At 51.6% G+C, this 23575-nt stretch overlaps 1 protein-coding gene across 4 annotated transcripts in view; it reads right to left on the bottom strand.

Annotated features, from left to right (window-relative positions):
• Positions 1-23575, bottom strand: part of ARHGAP26 (Rho GTPase activating protein 26) — a 116576-nt gene that overhangs the window by 20359 nt on the left and 72642 nt on the right. For all 4 annotated transcript variants that reach the window (XM_061347744.1, XM_061347755.1, XM_061347764.1 and 1 more), the window contains 3 exons: positions 14784-14943; positions 8238-8376; positions 6245-6398 (listed from right to left, as the gene is read on the bottom strand). In XM_061347744.1, the coding sequence (XP_061203728.1) occupies positions 6245-6398; positions 8238-8376; positions 14784-14943 (453 nt within the window). The remainder of the gene's footprint in view (positions 1-6244; positions 6399-8237; positions 8377-14783; positions 14944-23575) is intronic.

Here is a 23575-nt window from a genome sequence, read left to right as displayed (position 1 = left end):
TCTCTGGACAGAGGATGGATGGGCAGACGCTGCCTCCTCTCTCCTGCTCCCCCTGGGCAGGGGCAGCCAGACCAAATGAAGCCCACCCCAAGCCCCAGCACTGCATCTATGTTAACCTATAGATCCTTTTTTCCTCTCTTTAAAAGCATTGCTGGGTTCCATTCTCCTGCACCTCATCGATCCTTCTGAAACGGGTGATACACAGGGCCTGCATCAGTTCTGCACCTCACTCCATGGTTTGACAGCGGCAAAGGGATTATTCCAGAAACACTCCGACCGGCGAGCCTGACCCCAGAACCCTCTGGTGCAAAGAGGGAAACAGCTCAGAAATCCCCCTGCAGGTCCACACTTGGAAGCATTTCCCACCCTGGCACTGCCACGCTGTCCTTGGGCTTTCACAGCCTGCAAGAGCCTCCCCGGACACGCTCCTGTGTGCCTGCAGGGGGTCTTTCTATAAATAGGTTTATTCTAGCGGCCAACCTCACACCGCATCCAGAAACCAAGAGACTCTCCCTGGAACCCCTGACCAACACCAGCCCCTGCTGCCCTTTACACCTGGCTAATCCCCTCCTGACAGCAGAGGGACATGGCTCCTGACACGAGAAGGATCTGCTCTCGCGGTAACTTGACTAACGAAGCGGGGCACAGGAACGATGGCATCACTGCTACTACTGACAACTCCGAAAAGTTAAAACCCCAAAGAAAAGCAAAACCAAACAGTTTCTTTTTGCAGCAGAGGGTGGGTGCAGGCAATGGAGCTGCTGCGTGAGGCTGTGCTGTGTTTATGCAGTTACTTCTCCGAGTGGAAAAAGTGACTTAAATTCTATGAGGAACCAGCAGCATTTAAAGGTCTATTTACTTCTCCTCGTGGGTTTTTGCTTACGCGTGTCACAGCCGATCATTGCAGGAGCTGTTGCCATTTTAAGAGATTATTTATTCCAAAGAACACTGCCCCATCCTGTTTGATGCATTGATGGATGCTGCAGTGGTTTGTCTGCATTTCGGATGGCAAGGGACAGGGTAACGGGGAGAAGGTGCATCAAATGCCACCATCCCGGCCACCAGCCCATGGCTTTGTTGTGTCATGACCCCCAGGCCATCCCAGTAAGACGCCACTTGTGGAGGCTGGTTTGCAAATATATTAATGCTTGAATTTTGTCTCATTTTTGGGAAGGGAAAATGTTCAAGTTTTAGAACTGGGATGCCTAATGAAGATTTATTCTGGTCCTGTAAATCAAAACCACATGGAAATAACCTCTTTTCCTTGCATTAACTGGGTTATTTTTTTCATGACCACTAGACCTTAGCTCTGCTCCTCATTTCTTTCCATACCCATCAAGGGCAAGAAATAGCCATACTTGGTCAATGAGAAAACGAAATAAAATGCAAATAGACACGTGACGACTAAATCCAACTTTCCCAAAGCTAGCATTTCCCTAAAGGCAGAGTTCCCAGGGTGAAGGAGGTGCAGCCACCACCATGTGCTGGGGCTGGGTGGTGGAGTGGGGGGCTCAGCCTGTCCATCGACCCCAACCCCACAGGCATCCTCAGCTGCCATCGGTCCCCGCTGCGGCCTTGGCTGCGGGTGCCATGACATGGCCCTGCTTCCCTCTCGCCTGGGAAAATCCCTGAATTCAAAGGCCGCCAGGCCCGGAAAGACGTGGAGAGGAGGAGACGCCGTCAAACACAGGCAGCGCTGCTGGGCTGGTTGTATCTCCTTGAGAAATCAGGCAAACCTGCCCAGTAATATTTCATTTCGAGGTCACAACAGATGGTATTTCCTTCATCAAGCAATTCTTTTCCCTGCGTTCATTATTCCTGACTTGGCTTGCACCTACAAAGCCAATTCCAAGGGCAACCGGTAAAGGCGTTGACTTGTGAAGGGACTTGCTCTGTAATTACAGCAAAACCAAGCAGGCACTGACCAACACATGAACCCATCCTGCATTAGAAGGACATCAAGATTGCCAACCCATGCACTCCAAAGGTGGGAAATGCTGAAATAAGCCAGTGAAGCCAGCCTGTCTTCCCAACACCAGCTTCCTCAGGCGCAGCAGCAGGATGGTGCAGATGGAGCAGGTCACCTGGTACTGTCCCATGGCTAGCTGCAGGAGTGCATGGCTAGCACTGAAATGGGGCCTTGGGACCCTGGCAAACATCCCTGGGGCTATCTGGGAATGTTGGGTGCTCTGCCACCCATCCCAGCCCTTCAAAAAGAAGCACTCGCCTCTGATTTGGCCTCAGCCAGATTTAAGCACTCGGAGCACACGGACCCAGCACAGCAGGACCCTGCACACAGCGAGGTCTTTGGGAAATACAGGGGACAGAGATGAGATCTGTACATGAAAGAGATAACAGAAAGTAGACAGCAAACACCAACCAACGTGTCAGTTCTCTGCAGTGATACCCACATCAGAGGCTTCACAGGTACACACAGCAAGGGGTTTCTCTTAAAGGATGCTAAAACCTGCAATCTGAAATCTCCTGTTTTTCATGATCACACAGTGTAGTTTGAAAACTTGCCCCAGTGCAGCTGAGAGCACAGCACCTTCTGGTTCTTGTTTCGCCACATTTTCCAAGGGAGCAGTTTTCTGCAAGGGCAGGATAAGGAAATCCAATACTTCTTTAGGAGCAAACCCAGGTCCCTGGGGCTTTGGTGGCCCCGGCAGCCAGCCCGGTCCCCCCGCAGTGCCCGGTGTGGCACAGCTCCTGCTGACTCACCGGGAACAGCTCCCGCCCAGAGCTTGGTTTCCATAAAAATAAAGCCAGCCCCAATAAATAAATGCATTCCCATAGTAAAAATGTGCTGGCTGCTGGGAAGGAGGAGCCTTCACCCCCAGCAGAACCATCTCCCTCGGGTGGGTGAAGGAGGAGCAGCTTGAGGGCAGGCAGGGCTGAGAAGGGAGGACAGGAGTAACAGCAGCACAGCAGGGCCTGCCGTGGCCACTGCTGTCGCCCTCATCGTGCCCAGAGGCTGGGGAGAAACAGGACACATCCATGAGTGGGATCTGGGAATCAGCTCAGCTCCCATGGAGCAGACCTGGGGGATACAGGAGCACTGAGAAGGGAGCCGAGAGGCTTTTGTAAGTGACACTAATGCCAGGTCCTGGGTGGGACACTGGGGTCACCGTGCTCACCCTGCTCATGCAGGACAAGGGTCAGAGATGCACCGACACCTAAAGGCACCAAACCTCAGAATAAAGCAGGAAAAGCCCTAATTAGTGAAGGCATTTCCCTGCATGGAAATCTCCATCAGCCTCTTGGTTTCAGTGATGCATTTAGCAGAAAATAAGGAGTAGGTCAAATTCTGGTGTGGACTGGTTTGTAATTTACTGACCTTTGCTGCTGTCCCGTTAGGGAAGCAGCAGTCCCTTGCTCAAAGGGAAGGAAGCACCGAATCCAGGTTTCTTTTGTCCTTGCTCTCTTACAGGGCTCCTTGTTCACAAAGCAAGCCCTTTTTCAGAACGTGGGATTTCCTGGCTTCCACACACCTGGAATTTTACAGCTCCTCAGCTGCAGCGTTTGAGCTTTGGCAGGGATCAGCTCATGGCCTGGCTGCCGGGAAGCAGATCCCTCCTGATGGGTACTCTAGCGGGGTGGCCCTAGTCTGCAGCCAAAAAAATCACCAAAAGCAGTGAAGAACACGAGAAAAACCCAAAGTCCTGAAGCAGAGCCCAGAGATGGGTCTCACAGGACAGGCAGAGAGGTTGGCAGAGTGTCTGCAGGAGCACAAAGGGCAAAGCACCCCAAGACCTCAGGTATACACCCTAACTTTGGGTCTGTTAATGACAGGGAGCACCAGAACCCCTAGCATGGAGCAACAGCTACCACAGACAGGCTGCAGTGTGTGCACTGCCCCAGGCTGCCTGCAGAGCCCGGATTACTCAGCTGGTTAAAAACCAGAAGCAGCTTTACACAGATGATACTTGGGCAGTCCCATGGAGCAGCAGTAGTGACAAAGCCATCGGGCTCTGGCACCATTCAGGCACTCGGCCCCAACCCAGCCCATAAACAGCCATGGGGCAGAGGTGGGGGATAGACCCACTGCTGGGAGCCCTCCTCATCCTCACCACTGCAAACCAACACCCTCATGGAGTGCTGACCACCAAGGGCAGAACACCACAGACCTGCCAAATCCCCGAGCACAGCCTTGTACTCATGAGTAAATGGGCACAGAGGGGCTGCAGTGACAACTATACATGCTGTTTAAAACGAATACAGTGAAGTCAGACCCTTCATTTCTCACTAAAAGATTGGATTCAAGATATTTGATTTCAATATTTGGGGTTATAGAGCATGGTATTATTCACCTCAAGACTCAGTTTTCAACCTTTAGCTCAACATGGACTGAAAACCTGTGTGTTCCTGTGCGTGTGAAAGTGACCACATCATCACTGCACTTGAGGAAAAGCACCAAATGCCACAACACAGTCAGAGCCAGAGGAGCTGCGGTGCTACCCTGGTCAGCACCGCTCCACCTCCCAGAGCTGTACAGGGCCCTTAACCGGCAGCAAGCAAATAGTCCCACTGCCAGGCTGCTCACTGACTTCCTTGGTAACAGCAAGATGCCTCTGCTCCCCCGAGGCTCACACAGCTTTAACTGATGTATTCTGATGGCTTTATGACTTCCTTTAAAAAGAAATTATTAGGAAGAGGCAATTCTTGGAATCTGAAAAACTGCGAATTTGGCAAACAATTCCTGTAAGGTCACAGCAAGAGTCAGGCTCACAAACCCTGCTATATTCGAAGTCACACCATTGGGTTTTCCCCCCTCAAAGGATAAACTAAAAACATCCTGTTGGGGGAATGGTATGTGACTGACTTCCAGAGCTTCAACCAACAGTATGGACATAAGAGATCAACGCATCTTGACTCAGGATATATGTAACACACAACATCAATTCAGAGGTGTCCTACCTGTTGGATGCTCTGTGAGCCACCACAACACTCCCTGAAGGTCTCACAGTGGGTAAGTCCACAGGCAGGGTATGGCACGGGCTGAGCCTCACACACTCAGTGCCAGTGGGACTGGGCTGGTTTGGTACTCGTGCAGCTCATGGGTTTAGTGGCAGGAATGGTGAGGAGAGAGGCAAAGCGGATGGATGAGAGCCAGAGCCTGTCCTCTGTGCACACGTGCTCACCGGCTGCCTGCTGTGTACTTACCTTTCTGCCCTGCAAGCTGCTCCAGGCAGGGCCCTGAGCCATTCCTGCATGCTGGCAGTGAGGGCTGCACCCCAGACCCCCCAAACCCACCCCCTGCTGCCAACCAAGCCACCAGGAATGAGTTTCACCATCTCCACCAGCACCCACCCTGGCACTTCCCCATCCTCATTCCTCAGTGGTCCTTCCACTGCTAACCAGGAGAAAGCAGCAGAAGCCTGCTCTCAAGGGACTGGGGGCTTCCACGGTTGAGTGGGAACTGGAAGTGTTTGGAGCCTGTGGGAGGACCGGAGGGGTGGGAAGGAAGGTCTCCTTTAACTGCAAAGGTCGCCACATCCAGCGAGGCCATAAACTGCTGTGGCGGGAGCAGCATTCCTCCAACGGGTCCATAGGGACGGGCAGGGGCGTGCCGAGGAGCGCTGCGGGGAGACTTGGCTTCGGCTTGCAAGGACTGCAATGGCCCTTGAAGATGGGAGCAGACCTTCACATGGGCGAGGAGGGGAGGGTCTGTGGGAAAATGCTCTCGGGCCCGGCAGAGCCGCGGCAGGAAGGAAATTCCCGCACCAGGGACGGCCATCGGCGCGAGGGCTCAGCTGTGGCGAGTTCAGGGGACTTCACAAATAACCCGGCCGTCCCCAGGGAGCCATTGCAAAGGTCGCTATTTTTTCCCTTGAACTTTCCAGCTGAAGGAAGCAATAGGCGAAGCAATGGCACGGATTTGGCCGGAGATCAACTGTACTGACAGCAGCCCCAGAATTTAACTCCGAAGAAAAGTCCTTTGTGCTCACTGGAGTTATCACCAGCTGGGCCGAGCGGCTTGGGCAGCAACGTGGAGTGCTGCTCGGAAAACATCCCACATGTGCAAGACCATCAGAGCCGAAGCTGGCCGGCAGATACAGCCCAGAGTAACTCATTGCACTGCTCAGACCAAGGGGAGAACGCAGGGCACACGCTAGGTGCCCATTAAAAATTTACATGTTAAACTGGACTCATCAACAAACTGCGGGGATTCAGAGTAAGAAACAGCCCTGATTAAAGATTAAAGACAGAGAGCGCATAAAACGCTAATTACCACTGTACTTACAGTGAATTTGGCCTGTTGGGTTTAATTACTTCTAGTTCGAGATCGCTTGAGTTGAGGCTGGGCTGGGGCGCGCTGTTGGAGTTGAGGAAGCTGTTTACGTTTGAAGAGATGACAGATTCCAGGCTGGAGTTGATGAGACTGTTCCTGTTCTCCTCTAAAAAAACATCAAAACCAAGAGCCATCAGCCAGCGCACACAGCTGCTCCTGCACACAGGAGTAAAGAGCACCCTGCTGCAAAGGCAGTGCTCCTGGTAGTAATCCCTGCCCTAATGCAAACAGGACAGCATCCTACCAGGTGTCAGAAGACAGGCAGTTAGGTTACTCAGATATTAAACATTAAACTGTAAGAAATACCAGGTATTCTTTTTATAAGAAGCAGCTCCATTTAAACGAATGCCATTTGTAGTTAAAAACCCCTCATTTTTTCTGAAGGCATTAGTATTTTATATTCCCCAAGACATCCAAAGTGCCACAAAACCTGAGAATAATTAAAATGCAAACTACAGCCAGGAATGGATTTTTCTGTGCCTGCAATCAGATGCCGAGGGACTGAGCATTTGTGTGACAGAGCACGGGAACACTTTAGGACATGAACTGGCAGAGGGTGCCCAGAGAAGCTGTGGCTGCCCCATCCCTGGCAGTGCTCAAGGCCAGGTTGGACACAGGGGCTTGGAGCAAGCTGCTCCAGTGGAAGGGGTCCCTGTCCGTGGCAGGGGTTGGAGCTGGAGGAGCTTTACGGTCCATTCCAACCCAAAACATTCCGTGATGCTATATGACCCCAATGTGCTGCTCTGCTGACAACCTGGAGGTTTCTTAGTTTCTTGTTTCCCCTTGTTCATATTCTGTTAAGAGATTTCCCCCTTATTTGTGTAACTTCAGCAGCAAAGAGTGACAATATCATGCATCCCAACACGCAGCATGGACTCCCCCCTCAGTTCTAAGACAAATTACCTAAAACCATATTAATTCATTTTCGTAAGATGTTTTTTCCATATAAACAGTAACTGTAATTGTGAGAAGCAATTATCATCACTGATGGCATGGAAAGCAGCCCTATTCCAGAAAACTGCTGCTTTTGCGATGATGTTTTCCTGAAAGACAGGCACCTGCTGGAGAACACAGCGACTCCTACTTCAATAATAAATGTTTAACAATCATTTTCCCAATGCACACTAATATGATTGAATTACTACCACCAAACACGGCCCTTCCCTGCTCCCCACGCTCACTCGCCTCCCCAAGGCAAAGCAGGGAGAGCCCCAAGCGCTCACTCTGCTCATCAGGTCCCTGTCCTGTTCTTTTAGCAAACAGGGACAGTTCCCTGTGCTGCTGGCCAGCTCCAGGAGCAGCACAAGGCATGGCCAGGACAACACAAGAGGTGGGAACTGGGTTGTAACATGAAGCAACAGCCTGAGCAGACACATTTCTGCCCCTCCATGAGTAGGGACAGGGCACTGACTCTTTCACCTAAATATGTGGAGCATCACTTAGTGACAGCGATGGAAAGATGATCTTCAACATTTTTAAACTGCTGCGCACATAATCCTTGGGAAAATGCAAAACCTCCTGGCCGAGATTTTGTGTCTGTAAAAGGCAAAGTGCCTGAGGGCATCCAAAAAGGGTCACCCCTTGGAGACGCAGGCGGGTGTCCTCCTGGCCACATGTGCTGCGGTAGCTGATGATGGTGAGGATGGGGCCGAGGAACATGAGAAGGGAATGAAAAGGGGCCCGTCAGGTGGGGCAGGGACAGCAACACTCTATACTGTGCTAATGCAGCCTCGTTTCAAGCCCCTGTTAAGGGCCTGGATGCCAGGCAATCTTCACACCCCTCATCAACACCACTGCCGAGGAAACTGAAGCCTGATCCTGTTACGGGAATCGCCTCTTCCCTTGACACCAGCACAATTGCATGGGAATGGCATGGGAATTACAGTGTGTTAGTCACGATTAGGGCAAAAGCTGCGTCAAGGGGGAAAGCTGGAGGCTCACTTACGCTGCTCATTGGGCTGAGCTGTGTGGAAGAGCGTCAGCGGGCGCTCGCTGCAGGAGGGAGGCTTCGAGTCCGTGCTCTTCTTGCGGGATAACAGCAGCTGCGAGTTCGATGGCGGCGTCTCTGGCACCGTGTTAAATATCTGTTAGAAACGATAAACAAGTTGTTCTTTGGCATCACTGCTCGCACAGCAGAGCTGCCTGCCTGCCCCGCTGCCCCGCAGAGCCGCGTCCGAGGGGGACATGCGTTCAACAGGGCAACGTTTTGAGTACCGCATCCCAAACTCCCCATTCCCACCCTGTCTGCACTCATTTTCTCTGTTCTTCACCCAAGATGGGTGTGGTGGGATGGGAACAACCCCAATCCTCTGGCCTGCTGCTGAGCTTTCAAGGGTGCCCTGGGCACACAAGCCGATGTGTCCCCACGCACGCCTCCCCGCAGCACCCTCGCACCCACCGATGCAGAACAGCTTGGGAAAGTCTTTGTGCCTCCAGCCCAGCTGTCAGACAAGTGAGAAATAGCGTTTTTTCTGCAGGGGATGGAGTTTTAAAACTGCACGAACCTCCAGAGCAGCAGCTTTGTTTGTTGGTGCTAGCTGGGTATTTGTTTCTCTTCTGGAAGCCCAGGCTCGGCCAGCAGCACTGCTGCCTCAAGACACGCTCTCTCCAGGTCTCCCTTCTCTAGAGTATATTCAATCCCGTCCCTCAGCATCTGTCCCTGCTCTGCCTTCTTCTGCCAGACACGCAACCAGCACTGCTAGGGGTTGCCCATATGAAAACTCTTCCATAGGCAGCCCGGTGTGGCTGAGCTCCGAGGTGTCTCCTCCAGAGCCAACAGCCATTGCTGCTGGCCATGGACTGCCCTGGCCTTGCCCAAAGCATCCAACGTGGGAGCGGCTGCCAGCATTTAATTGCTTTGTTTCATGTACCAACAGCAAAATCCTCTCTCACACACATAAAGCCTGCACGTTGATTTCTACAAATAAACACGAAAGAGCCAAGACATGTTAGCCAAAAACATTAATGTCGCATCTCTCCCCAGAAGCACAAGCGGCGGGTGTGAAGGGCAGCGCTTCCTGCTTCGGGGAGGAATTAAGGAACATTTCTCAGTGAATTAGCTAAGGACATCACTGCCCAACCTGTCTGTTTGCAGGGGCTCGGGTTCAGTTCTGAGCCCACAGATGGAGCGGGAGGCAGGAAGCAGGGATCAGTCACTGCGCCAGGCTCCTGCGCACAGCAGGACCCGGCCCCGAGCAAGGGAGCAGCTGAGCCCGAGTGCGCATCGCTGGGCACGCTGCGGAACAGATGGGTGGATTATGGACTCCTGCTGCAGCCCTTCCTGGAGAGCTCTGCTGAGCTCATTCACACATTCCTCCTGGGCTCATGGGTTAGCAGAGAGAGCAGCAGCCCAAGCCATGCTTTCTGCAGGCAGCGCTGCTCGTTTTCACCCTGCGCACACCTGCCTGCCGCCGTTCCCACCTCCAAAGTGGTTGTTTCCATGGCTCCCCATGGGAGTTTGGGGCTAGTGGCTCCCCAGCCTCTTGTATGGCTGCTGCATCCTGCTCTCTGCACCCCAACATTCCACCCCAGCATACCACCATCCCTCCCCAGCATCGGCAATGGCACTCAGGGCAGCTCACAGGTCCTGGTTAGAAGGGCTATTTATAGCACGTTGCTTACCATGCCAAACCACTACACAACTGCACATCCTCCAGGTGCCTGCCCCAGGTGCTCGGACCTGTGCCCTGAGCCCTTCCCTCTACAGGCCAAATACAGCTTCTCTGTGGCAGCATCCTCAGCACAGCAGCACCTCACCTGCCCTGTGCTCCATTCCCCATATCCAGCACAGCCGCAGATGCTTTAACATGCTCTGGCTTTCAAGTTGCTTTTCAATAGCAAATTCTACTTGGGAAATAAAACAAAATACATAAATCAAAGCATTGATTTATGAATCACATTTTATGCGATGATTTCCCAGAGCACACTTGAAAAGAAACTTCCAGGTTTTTGTTTCCTTTTTTTCTGGTCTTTAGAAAGGAAGATATATATGCTCTTAAATTATGAGCTCAGTGATTAAAACCAGCTTCAGCTTATAAGGAGGTTGCATTTCCAAATGCAGCTGGAACACCATTATCAAACAATTTTACTAGAATCACAGTGCCAACAGTGGGACGCAGCCACCTGATGAAGCAGAAACACCAGTGCTTATCCAGGATGGACTTCAACCAGGAATCTTCTGGGCATCCCAGTCCCGCTGTAGCATCTCCACTGAGATAAACCAGAGATGGAGAGCGGAAGCAGCACGGAGGCGCAGGCAGGGCTATTAAAAGCCGCTCTCTACCACCTCTGAGCAGCGCAGAGCACGCAGGCTAAATTTAGCCACTCACAATGGAGAAAAGTCAATTAAAAGCTACGTTTAAAAAGCACAGTGCTGGTTTTGAAGGTCTAAAGAGAGACCCCAAGGACTGTACAATGAAAAGCTCACTGTAGATGCGACTTTGCCTTTATTGTATAGCCCAGATCTCTTCAGCAGCAAAGGAAGCCAGCACTGCAGGACCAAACCCTCCTACTCCACCTCCCTCAGCTCAGGCACAATCCTCTCCTTTTCACAGGGAAGTTGCTCGGGTTTGTTCCATTCTTCAATTTAACAAGAATAGCCCAGACGTGCTCCTCTCTGTGTCACAGCGCTCCCAGTCCCAGAGCCCAATTAACAGGGAGGGAGAGACAGTTTAATAGCTGGAGTGGGAGAGCAGCAGCCAGGATCCATAGATCACATTTACAGTTGTACCGTGCCTGCTCCTCAGCCTGATGCAGGCAGCAATTCCACGGCTCCATAACACCTTATCCCTGTCTGCCAAATGGCAAAGACCCAGCAGCACCTTGTCAGTGATGGCTGTTAAAAGGCTTTTTTAACACTTCTGCCCATCTTATGACAACGAAGAAGAAAACAGGAGAGGTTGGTATCCTGCCCAAAGCAGAGGGATGGGATATAACAGCATATGAAGGTCCACCCCCAGTCCCTGCTCTGGCCAACAACTCGGTGTATTCCCATGCTCAAAACTGCATCTGGAGCTTGGAGAATAAGAAGTTGCTGTGACACTCAAAATGTTGGTGGCACCGAGTCCTACACAAGGACCAGCTAAAACTGCCAACAGCATCACTGAACATTCAGCTAATTACAGAGAATAAACTGAAGATGGGGTGCTGAGGGCTTTGATGTGTTAGTCCTCACCAAGCCTGATGCTTGGGGCTGTCTAATTCCCTACATAAACTACTTTCTTATTTGTCATCAATACTGGCTGCATTAGCATTTGACCTGATCAACCCTTTTTCTGGAGGGAGCATCATCAAGATAGTGAATTGATCTCTTAAACTGGTAACACTTCAGAACAATGGTCTTTTCCAGAGACCTATAAAAATGAAAGCTTTGGAAAAGAACCTGGATGGACACCTGCAATTGTCAGATGTAACAGTGCTTCAATATTACTTTCGGCAAACATTTAAGTCAGAAATACGGTGCTAAATTGCAATCATTCGAGTAACCAGGCTTTCAACACACTGGATGCACTCTTGGTTCACTTGTCATGGCCACATCCAGAACCATAGGAGAAAAATAATTTTATCCATTTAATTATATATCCAGGATATGATTTATAACACGTTACATTACCAGCACATTCATTCATAACCATAGGCAGAACAGGCTGATGGATAAATCTTGTTAAGTAGCAATTTGACATTTGGTTGGTTCCTTGGGTCACGTCGGGCAGCCGAGCCAGGCACGTTGCTCCTGCTCGGCTTTTCCAGGGTTCCTCTTTGCTGCACTGCAGCGTCTGGCAGGCAAATGGAGCTGCTGTTCCCTCCTTCTCAAGCTCTGATCCTACTCCCCATTTCCAGCAGATCTGGTGTTAGCACAACCCATGGGACATCACCCAGGGAGCAGCAGGTCCCCGTGGCTGCAATAGTAAGGGCAGACGCCAGTGCTGCAACACCTCGATGTGCAGAGACCTTCTCGAGGAGAATGTGCCTGAGAAGCTTTAACAACTGTTTCAGAGCCTGTTGCTGCTGTGAGTCTAACAAACAACTTGGATGCGGAGCCTGGAAAGCTGTTAAACCTCCAGAAATGATTGAACTTTCTGGATTACACACAGGGTTTAATGGTCCGTGTCAGAACCTCTGGCAACGCAGAGCACACCGTGATTTATCCATCATCCCGGGAACCTTCACAAAGCCCCTGTTTTGCTGACTATGATTCCAAACTGCACATGGCTACCAAGGTGCAGGGCGCACGCTAAGGCGGAGGCACCACCTTTGGGAGCACAGGGTCATACCCATCACTGAAGACACAGGATAATCAGCACCATATCCTGCAGCATCCTTCCCTGATACTTGTATGATTCCAGGATGAATGCTTTTCCCCAGCAATAATCTCAGGGGAAAGATGAGCCAGATCTCAGATGGGGTGACTGCAAATGCAGGCAGGCAAGCAGGGAACGCTGACTAACCCCCCCAAACCCTCCCACTGTCCCGGCAATCAGATAAACCTGCTGAAAGGATGGCGTAAACAGGCTGCCAGCAGTCATTCAGACCAAGAGATGTCATCACCAAGCTTGCTTTTTTCCCTGGTTACACAATGACAACAGTCACTTTGATGGGAGAGGCGTTCCACTTACCTGGGGGAAATATAATGTCAGACCAGACAGTCGCTGATTGCCAGGAACCATTCAAATCAATTACGTTTTCCCTGCGAATGTACTTAATTGTAAGCAGTGGCTCTGAGTCACCGGCGTAAAACAACATAAAGCACCAGCAGCACCAGCACAAGCAACTTGCTTATTGCTAATCACCCACGGCAGCTCCTGTGGGGAACCTTCCAGGAGCTCCAATCAATTCAAATTAAGAAATACACTAAAACAAAACAGTCCTGAACCGGCACTAACGCTGCATTTAACAGATTTTCCTCTCCTGGAGTGATGTCTTCCTATCTCCCTTCTTCCCAGGATCTTTTCCCGGGAGCCCTGGAGGGATGGGGACAGGGGTTCACAGGCCCCTCAGAATCAGCTGGGGACAAATGGATGTAACCAGCTCACAGATCCACCCTTGTGCCAGTGCCAGGAGTCACTTCTGAGGAGGGGGAAGCATGGAAGAGGCAGGGCACCCCGGGGCAGGAGCTGTAATGTGGCTGGTGAGCACAGAGCAGCCCTTCCAGACACAATCACTGCAGATCACGGCTGATGGAGGGCTCGGCTGGCACCGCGAGGGACCGGCGCAGGCAGGAAAACATCAGTGTCTAAAGACGTGTTTGTGTAAGGGCCCACGAGGGGAGGGCTCCATAAAGCACAGCGAAGGGGAGGGACAGCAAACACAGCGATGCTGTGCTGCCTGTGACACTGGTGGCACAGCAGAGACCTCATCCCACTGGGAGAGGTGGTGAACACCTCCCTGTGCCAACAAAGAGGTGACAGACACGGAGGTGACCATCAGAGGCCATTGTGAGGTTTCATGATGGTTCCTCCACCAGGACCAAGGCTGGGGAAGCTGGGCTCTGCTCACAACCACAGGTTTATCTGCACAGCTATGCAGATGAACTAAGCCATCGTTGCCATTACCTTCCATGCAGAGAAAAAGAGCCCCTGCATCCTAAACAAATACCATAGCCCCAGTGTGCCTGTGGAAGCAACTTCTCTAAGAACATACAACATGGACACTGTCCCCCTATCCCTGCTGGATGCACTCCTGATGCCCCTTTGCAGCCCCACACAGCCATGTCCTGGGTCTGCTGCCCACACCACAGGTACCACAGGTTCAACCTTGAACCTCAACCTGCCAGAAACACATTCACAGCATCTATAAGCACCATCCCACACCAGAGCCAGGGCCAAGCCTGCCTCTGCTTCTTTCTTCGCAGCCTGAATGTTCAAATTAGTTATTTCTGTCCATCGCAAACCACACAAACAAAAGAGCATGTTTGAATTTAAAAGAAAATGGCATTTTTATGTGATGTTGTTTGCATGTGGCCAGCCGGAGGGACAGCCTGTGCCACTGCCTCCCTGAGCTGCTCCTGCTGCAGACGTGAACATCCTTATGGCCAACTAACACTAATGCATCATAATTCAGGGGATCAACACTGTGCTGTGGAATAAACCTGGATTTAGTCAGAGAAGTAGGAATCCAGCCTAGGCGTGCACCTCACTCTAGTTTCTTTTAGTGCCCATCTCACTTAGAACTAAAGATAAATTCCTGTTAGACCATGGAAAAGCAAAGAAGTTGGGATTTCTGTAATGGAGACAGAGACATGCTGACTCACACTAAGATGACTATAAAAAAGGCTGGTTACCAGCCTGCTGGTTACACAACTACAGCCCAAGAGCCATCAGTTTTGGAGCCTCTACACCACATCCCAAGTTGTGTCCATCACTGATCCCCCTGGCACAACCCCACCTCCGGTGCCACTGGCCATGGGGGCCATGGGAGAGGGGCTGCAGTTTGTAAAGAGACAAATTCCTTTCCATACATCAACTGCACTGATGGAAGCAAGCGAAGCCGTTACCTTCTCATGGTTTTCTATTAAAATCTCAATCACGATGTTCTGAAATTTGATGTCCATAATGGCAGCGACTGTTTCCTCTTGAGGTCGGAGCAGCGTTGGCCCAAATACCACACCCAGATTAGCAACAGTCATCAGGTTCTGCTTGTGATTATTGGCAACTCTGAAAGAGACGAAGGAAAAGGTGACAGAAGTGATGCGGAGGGAAACCCCCTCCCTGCCTCCTGGCTGGCACAACCCTCACAACCCTGTTTACATCTATTACACTCCTGGTGAGCTCCTTGAAGGCTCAGCCATGTGGAAAAGTACAACCTTAACTAGTGTGTTACTAGAGACCTTTGAGCCTCAGTGAGTTGACTAATCCCATCAAACCCCAACACTACGCTGGCCACCGAGTCTCATGTTGCAAGCCACTCCCAAGAAAACATCTTGAATCATTAATGCTCAAAACTCCTCTGCAAACAAACTGTTGGACCTCTGACACACGCTGCTCTCCAACTGAACGAGTGACCTCATATGTTCCAAAACCCAGTTCCTTCTCACCCATTTAAGCTTTTGCCTGCACCAGAGGTCAGCCCCATCCAACCAAAACAGTCTGGAAGGCAAAGATGGGGCTGTACCCCTGCACTCATGTACACACACACATGCTCTTCCCCACCCCACTGGGGAATCCACCTGGCATGGGCACCCGCTGTCCCAGGGACCACTGACACTCGAGCCATCCTCCCTGTCATCTCCATCTATTTTTATGTTCCAAGTATCGCAGCCCAGCGGGAGCAGATCAGTTCAGCAAGGGAAAGAGCTCCTATAGAGGAGCTGGCACACTGCTGAAGTGCATTTGGGGGTCACTCTGAAGTAGCTCCGATGAGAGCCCTGGTCCCAGTGGTACAAAGCACCAGCAGTCCTAATAGAGCATGTCCCTTGCTCCAGCTCAGCCCCACTGCGATGGTGGGATATGGGGCACGCTGCCACATGGGATGCAGCCGGGACATCCCCAGGCTGGGTCCAACCATGAGTGCCAAGGACTTGGCTGCTCCGCTGCGACGTGCTGGAGCCCTGCAATGGCTGTGACACGCGTGTGGGTGACAGAGCAGGACCTGTGGTGGGAACCTAGAGCCCCATCTCAGAGACTGTTTCGTGTGGCTTTGTCCTGACCTCGCCAACCAGGAAGCCTGATGACTGCAGGCAGTTTCAGCCTAAGGGGGGGGGGGGTTAAATGCCTTTTCCCATTCCTCCTCCTCTCCCGTTTTCCCTGGACAAATGCAGCAGGTTAGCACAAAGCAAGGCTGAGACTCAGACCTTGCTGTATCGTCCCAACAATGCATTGCCATGAGCTTTTATTGATCTCAGGGCCAACACATCACTTATGTGCATGCTCAGCTTATTTCGGTGCAGTGTAAGCTAAGGCTGCCTTAAAAGAAAGGATGCATTCCATCCTTCTTCATCCAAACCTCACTTGAACCAGCAAAGAACTCTTCATTCCTCATCCCTATATTTGGCTCCTCAGGCATCAGGAGAGGACGTCATTACCAAGAGACGGCTCTTCAGCAACTTCAGCCCTATTTACTGCCCAGGCAAGAAGTCACATAGAATCATCATAGAATCACAGGCTGGGTTTGGGTTGAAGGGATCTTAAAGCTGCTCCAGCTCCAACCCCTGCCATGGGCAGGGACCCCTTCCACTGGAGCAGCTTGCTCCAAGCCCTTGTGTCCAACCTGGCCTTGAGCACTGCCAGGGATGGGGCAGCCACAGCTTCTCTGGGCACCCTGTGCCAGCGCCTCAGCACCCTCACAGGGAAGAGCTTCTTAGTGAGGAACATCCCTGGAGAATACCCAGAGCTGCCACCTCCACCAGGCCCGGGCTTGGGTTACATTTCGAAGGTGCCAAGGTCCTGCAAAGTCCCTTGGGAGCTTGTGGGACCTTCCCCATACCCGGAACTCCCCCCACTGTCAGTGAGCTCCAGATGTTTTATCACAGTGCCCGAGAAACCTCCCATGCCAGGGCACTGCAGCACCGCAGCCTATGGGCTGCCCCAGGGGAGGCTCCGCTTACAGAGGTGATACCTGAGGAGGAAGGAGCCCATACACAGCCTGGCAGAGCTGCTGCCACCTCCATCCCTGCTGCCCATCCCAGTGCACAGCCTCTCCCCACCCTCACCGAAAGCGAGAGCTGCACCCGCAGCGATGCCAGTGCCTGGCAGAGCTGGCAGCATAGAAGAAAACTCTCCTTAGGGGGACACAACCTCATGGAGCAGAGAAGGCAGCAGAAGAAGGCAGAAGAAGGCAGAAGAAGGCAGAAGAAGGCAGAAGAAGGCAGAAGAAGTCCAATAGGAAACAAATTCTCAGGAAAAAGCTTGCTTGCTTACAGGAAAATACCTCTACTTACAGATATGTTCATAAATTATAGATGTACCCCAGCCTCTTCCGTCACTCCAACCCACCTCCCTATCGAGACATTTACAAATGCCAATGACGTATTTACACTGCAGCAACACCTATATTTCAGACACATGTCCACATGCTGCTATGTGGATTCTGAAAAACGCAGCTGTAATTCAAACAGCTTTGAAAAGTAATAATAAAATAATATTTTAATGATCTTCCATGGTTAGAAAAACACTGTTCATTTATAAAAACCCAACCGAATTGATCCGAGTCTTACAAAATCAGGTCCCTCCATTTCTCATTACTGTTCCCATGTAATACATCACTCTACTAAATTACATTGTCACTGGTTCATTATGGGCAGGCAGCTGTGCACCATTCCCCTCATTATTTCAGATGAAGCTATTAAAGGGTTCCCAAGCAGGAACTGGCGTGCCCGAGGGATGCCCATGCACCCAGATGCAAGCCCTGGCCCTCACCTCCATCCCAAACCCTCCTTCCTGCATTGGCTTTGGCCCTGTAAAGCCCAGAAGACATTTTGTGCCAGTGCAAACCTGGCTCCTGTTGAGCTGAACTTGGTGGCACATGAACTTCTGATCCGTACCACGGGTACTGTTCCAGCTGCACACTTGAGAGCGCTCTGTTACCAAAGCTATGCGAAAAAACATGATTCACCTTTCACATCCTTCAAATTTCACATCCATTATCCACATGATAATTTACTATAAATTATACCTCTTCATCATCCTTTGCACTAGAAAATAATGGTGCAGTTTCTAAAGATGGGGTGTTCTCAATCCCAAAGTGTGCTTAATGTTGGTGCTTTTTGTCAGGCATTGTTAGCGCCATTCCTGAGCTGCCCTTTAGAAGGTTTCCAAGGATTCACTACATTTTCCTTTTAACCTGCTGTTTCTTTCTGGCCCTCAGTGCACTCTGAAAGCAATTGCACGAACATTAATTTAGATGGGTCCCTTTTCAGTCCTCTCTGCATCCCCTCTCTGCAGAACGCACTTTCAGCACAGGCAGGAGCTGGCAAGCAACAGCTAATGGAGAAATGTGCAGAACAACCTCTCAACTCCCACTTGGTGCTTACAGTGTTCCAGGCTATCACTGCCTTTTGCACTCTGGGCTGTTTGTCCTCCTCGTAACACCTGATGGATCCCACTTGTCTCTGGGATCAGCACTGGACAGACCCCGGAGCCCCTTGATGGAAGGACCCAGCAGAGCATCACCAATGAGCAGCCCTACACAGAGATTTGTTCTAAGACCCGACCCACTTGGTGCAAACCCAAGAAGCACCTTGGCTTCTGCAAGCCCCCAGCCAAAAGGAGGATGCCAGCTCCAGGGCAGGTCGTGTCCTGGGACATCCATAGGCAGACACTGCTCACTGTACATTCACTGTCAGAAAAACAAAGGAGAACAGGGGCAGGGTAAATCCATGTTGTGTGTTAAATCAGATTACACCTGGGTTGCTTGGATACTGTATAATCACCAGCACGGCCAAACATAATTTAATACAGAGTAATTGGTAGTCAGGCTTCAGTGCAGGGAAGCACAGAGGAACAGTAAATATTTCTCTGTTGCATGGGCTTGCAATCAGCACCCTGTAACAGAGGAGAAATGCAGCGGAGCTGGATGGGTGCTGCAGGCAGGGGAAGCACTGCACTGCCTCTGTATTTGATAGGTGTTAATATTAGAACCATAGACTGGTTGGGTTGGAAGGGACCTCAAAGCTCCTCCAGCTCCAACCCCTACCATGGGCAGGGACCCCTTCCACTGGAGCAGCTTGCTCCAAGCCCCTGTGTCCAACCTGGCCTTGAGCACTGCCAGGGATGGGGCAGCCACAGCTTCTCTGGGCACCCTGTGCCAGCGCCTCAGCACCCTCACAGGGAAGAGCTTCTGCCTAAGAGCTCAGCTCAGTCTCCCCTCAGGCAGGTTCAAGCCATTCCCCTTGGCCTGTCCCTACAGGCCCTTGTCCCGAGCCCCTCTCCATCTGGTATTTGTATATGTATTACATCTATATAAAATACACATACATAAGCCTCATAGTGCTGCCATTAGTTCAAATGTCTTCCTGATTCAGAGAAAACAAACAAACATCTGAAAGCGAACAAAGATAAAGTCTCAAGTGTTTCTATTTCCATGCCTGGGACAAACCTTTGAAAACAAAGTGCTTGTTACAGCTGGCCTAGCAAGACCTTATAGGACAGAAAATAATGCAGCTAATTCATACTGCTATGGGTAAAAAGACATTTCATGTCTGCCACCACCTTTAGAGCTTCTATTTAAAGTGAAAAGCCAATCATGCAGAGAGACAACAACCCCCAAAATTATGGAGGCTGCTCTTACAAATGAAAGGCTTGCACTTGCTCCCAGACATGAATGAAAGGTAAAGAGCAGAACACAGCACATGGGGTGACAGAGGCATCTGCGGATCCTGCATCCACTCAACGGTGGGAATCACAGAATGAACCCCAGACCGGTTCTGTTCGGAAGGGACCTTAAAGCTCAGCCAGTTCCAACCCCTACCAAGTGCTCACAACGAACATCGCGGCCGCAGGACGTTCACTCCTTGCACTGGGGGGAGGCTCAGCGAGGCTGCCGGGCTTCCTTCGAGTAAAACCCTGCACCCAGTGTCCTGCCCCATGCTCCCAGTTCCAGCCATTTCCCGTGGCAGGCACACAGCGCCGGCCGAGAGCGGAGCTCACAATTGGTGCCATTTACTGGATAAAACCTAATGAGTTCTGGGAAATGTTCCTGGGTGCATTCAAGTCATCCCCGCGCACTGATGAGCTTAACTGGGCTGCAGCTGAGGAGCATGGAGGTAGACAGCAGGGTGAGGGCCAGGCTGGCCGCCGTACCAGCAGCTCCCATGGCTCCGCATCAGGAATGAAGGAGCTCCTCTGGACACCCTGTGCCAGCGCCTCAGCACCCTCACAGGGAAGAGCTTCTGCCTAAGAGCTCATTTCAGTCTCCCCTCAGGCAGGTTCAAGCCATTCCCCTTGGCCTGTCCCTACAGGCCCTTGTCCCAAGCCCCTCTCCAGGTTTCCTGCAGCCCCTTTAGGCACTGGAGCTGCTCTAAGGTCTCCCCTTCAGGAGCCTTCTCTTCTCCAGGCTGCCCCAGCCCAGCTCTCTCAGCCTGGCTCCAGAGCAGAGCTGCTCCAGCCCTTGCAGCATCTCTGTGGCCTCCTCTGGACTCACCCCAACAGCTCCACATCCCCCTTGTGTTGACAAGACCAATAACAATAATAATGAAAATATTTCAAGTTAATAAAAGGAGATATTTATAAAAAAAAAAAAAGCACATCTCCTGTCCTGCAGTGCCCAAACAGGAGACTGGAAATAGAAAATCCTCACCAAGTGCCCCTGTACACCCCAATGCCACCCATCGCTCACAGTGGCACGGTGGCATCTCAGAAAGCACCGTGGGGCTCGCTTGCCTGCCCTGTGGTCACTGCACATCCCCTGCACACTGGAGCAGGGATGGGAGCATGGGACAAACCCCACCATCCACCGCCCTTTGCAGGCTGCGGAGACTCCCAGCATCACAGCTTCCACAGCACCGCTGCTCCAGCGAGGAGAGCCAAGTGCAGAGGAATGCAGATGGAGGCCAGCGGATCCAAAAGGAGGACAGACCACCAGGGACATGCAGAACCTCCCAGCAAAGACAAGGGCAAACGCAGCTGACACAACCTTCAGATGCTGCACTGACAACTCAAGGGGCGTTCAGCCGGGGTGAAGCATGTGCTGCAGTGGTGCTGGGCGGTTTGACTTGCTCCAACAAGCCTCCCTCTTCCTCCCGGGTGAATCTGGCCACAGCTGGATGCTTGGGTTCACTCCCAGGGAAAAAAAAAACCAAGGGAAAGTGCTCGCATCGCGCTGAGCAGATGCAGAGGCCAAGCGTGCAGCTCGGTATCCGCAAATCCCGATCCCTGTGAAATCCAGACATGCTGTGACGTGCAAGGAAAACACGTCTGGGGCTGCAGTGCGCCTCTGCTTCAGGCCTTCCAGATCAAGTCACCGCAGCTCCCAAAGCCACCCACTCTTGCTGCGGACAAGCTGAGCTCGCTGGGACATCTCAGGGGGATGGGTTGACAGGGGGGTCCTGAACCTGCTCCCCAGCACTCAGCACAAGGCTGGCACATTCCCCATCAGGCAGGGACGACGCCACCGCAGTTCCCACCTGCAGAAATACTGCCAGGAAACGGGACTTTGCCCCCAAACATCCTCAGGGATGGAGCTGGAGCTGCCAGAGCTGCACATGCTGTCCCCTGTGCCACTGCCATGCTGAAGCAGTAACACCCTGTTAAAGACCAGCATCCTTCATGCAGCCCATGGGATGCCATGCTGGACACCGCAGAAACTCTGCCACCCTTCCCAGAGCCCCACCAGCAAACCTCACATCACCACATGCAACCAAGAGGCAACACACAGTGAACACAATCCCCATACCCCTGCCCGAGCCTTGCACATCTTCCCTTAGTTTTAGCTCTCTGTGTGCAAGTCCAGCACTCAGTTACAACCTCAGCCTGCTGCCCTCAAATACATCTTTCCTCTACAATAATAACAGTTCTTGTACCCATTGGCCACAGCCATGGAGGCACAGAGAGGGGGTTTGGTTGGCTCCAGGCTGTGCCTGCAGCCCCTCAAGAGCCACCCTGTGCATGAGCAGCACCAGCCCCAGTAAACCCAGCAAAGCACCCGGGTTTTCCTCTGAAACCTGAAGTCCCCAATGCTCTCACGCTGCAGTAAGAAAGCCCACACAGCCAAAGGGGGCAAACAGCCTAGAAGAGCAAGGAGCCCCGTGGCAGCTCTGCCGCAGTGGTAAGCGATGTGCCGAAGCCTCACCTGGGAGGTGGAGACCAGCCAAAGCAAACGCGCTTCCAGAAAGCCTCCCAGCACGAACTGGCACCGGCTTCAGCAAGTGCAGCTCCTGCTGGCCCTGCAGGGAGGCACGGGAAACAGTGCGGAGCCGAGAGCCAGGTCACAGGGGAAGGAGCAGAAGTTTCCCTGGGGTGCACCTGCACAGTCATACCGGAGCATCACCGGCCACGGGAAGGGTAACCAAGCAGGTTTTGGCTTTTTTCCTTCCCTTTAGAGGTATTTTGGAGCACAGTCACTTCACAAATACAAAGTCAGTGCTGAATTCCTAAATGAATGTGGTTGGAAAGAAACGGAATACAGAAACAGGCAGCTTAGCAGGGCAAACTGAAGTCCTGGTTAACACAGCAAGTAAAATGCTTGCCCCGTCCTTGCCAATGGAACAAGGTTTTGCTCAATGATTAGAAAAACACCTCCCAGATTTTGCGCACCCACTCACCCCACGGTGCCCTTCCTACATCTTGTGGCAGCAGATAACCATCAAATCGCCATCCCAGCACCTCCAGCCCTGAGCAGGCAGCCACAGCTTCTCTGGGCGCCCTGGGCCAGCGCCTCAGCACCCTCACAGGGAAGAAAAACTCATCCCAGGGAAGAACTGCAGCTCAGAGACATCTTGGTGCTGATGACTCTTATTTTCCTTTCTTGTGCTGAAGAAACATTTGACTCAAATCTATAGAACTGAATTTAGTGCTGGGTCTGTTCAGTGTAAAGGGCAACCTGGGGAAGCTCTCATTAAAATGCCCAAGTCCCACTCTGTCTGCGGGGACCGAGGAGACACAACCAGGAGCGATGCCAGCCATTTATTGGAAATCTTTTGCTGTCTCTAGACTCAGTCTGTTTCTGCACACAGCCTCCGTTTCACTGTGATAAACAATTAAAAAGAACCCAGATAATTGTGTGCCACCAACAACCTCATCCAACAACACCGAGTTCAAACGCAAGCCCATGAGAATTCACGCTTGAGTAACGCAAGATGCCTGGTGCTTCTCCTAAAGATCCCGGCAGGGATGCTCAGCCACAGGAACTGCACAGCAGACCCAGCATATGCTGCAGTACATGCTACTGAGGGACCTTGCCAGCGCTGGTGATGTAAGCTTTGGTCTAATTTAAGACACCATTATCATATCTAGAGAGATGACTCTGATGCGTGATGGAGATACAAGCAAAGAACCCGCTAAGAGATGCTGCAGCCTCTGCAGCGCGCTCTTCCCCGGCTGAGAACTGGGGCACCAGCAGGAAATACAGGGATCTTTTGGAGAGCCGCAGAAGAAAAAGCTACCAAACATCTACTGTTTGGACAATCCAGGTTGAGGAGGTTAAAAGTTTGCTTGCAGAAGCAGAACAAAACCTTTTGCTAATTTGCACACTACTGGAAGCCAAGCACAAGAAATGCAGTGAACACCTACAGGTTTGGGGTTTTTTCTTGGTAAATTCTGCAGAATCTCATATTAAAAACAAAACCAGAAGGATCCTTCTTTGTGTTTCCAGGTCCTGCTCACCCACAGCTCCGTGCTGCCAAAGCCTTCAGCT

This window comes from Neopsephotus bourkii, unplaced genomic scaffold, assembly GCF_033783945.1.
Source record: "Neopsephotus bourkii isolate Nb327-2 ecotype Australia unplaced genomic scaffold, CSIRO-AGI_Nbou_v1 NB_52, whole genome shotgun sequence".
Taxonomy (NCBI): domain Eukaryota; kingdom Metazoa; phylum Chordata; class Aves; order Psittaciformes; family Psittacidae; genus Neopsephotus; species Neopsephotus bourkii.
Note: the sequence above shows the minus strand (reverse complement) of the source record. Positions and strands in the feature narration are given on the sequence as shown.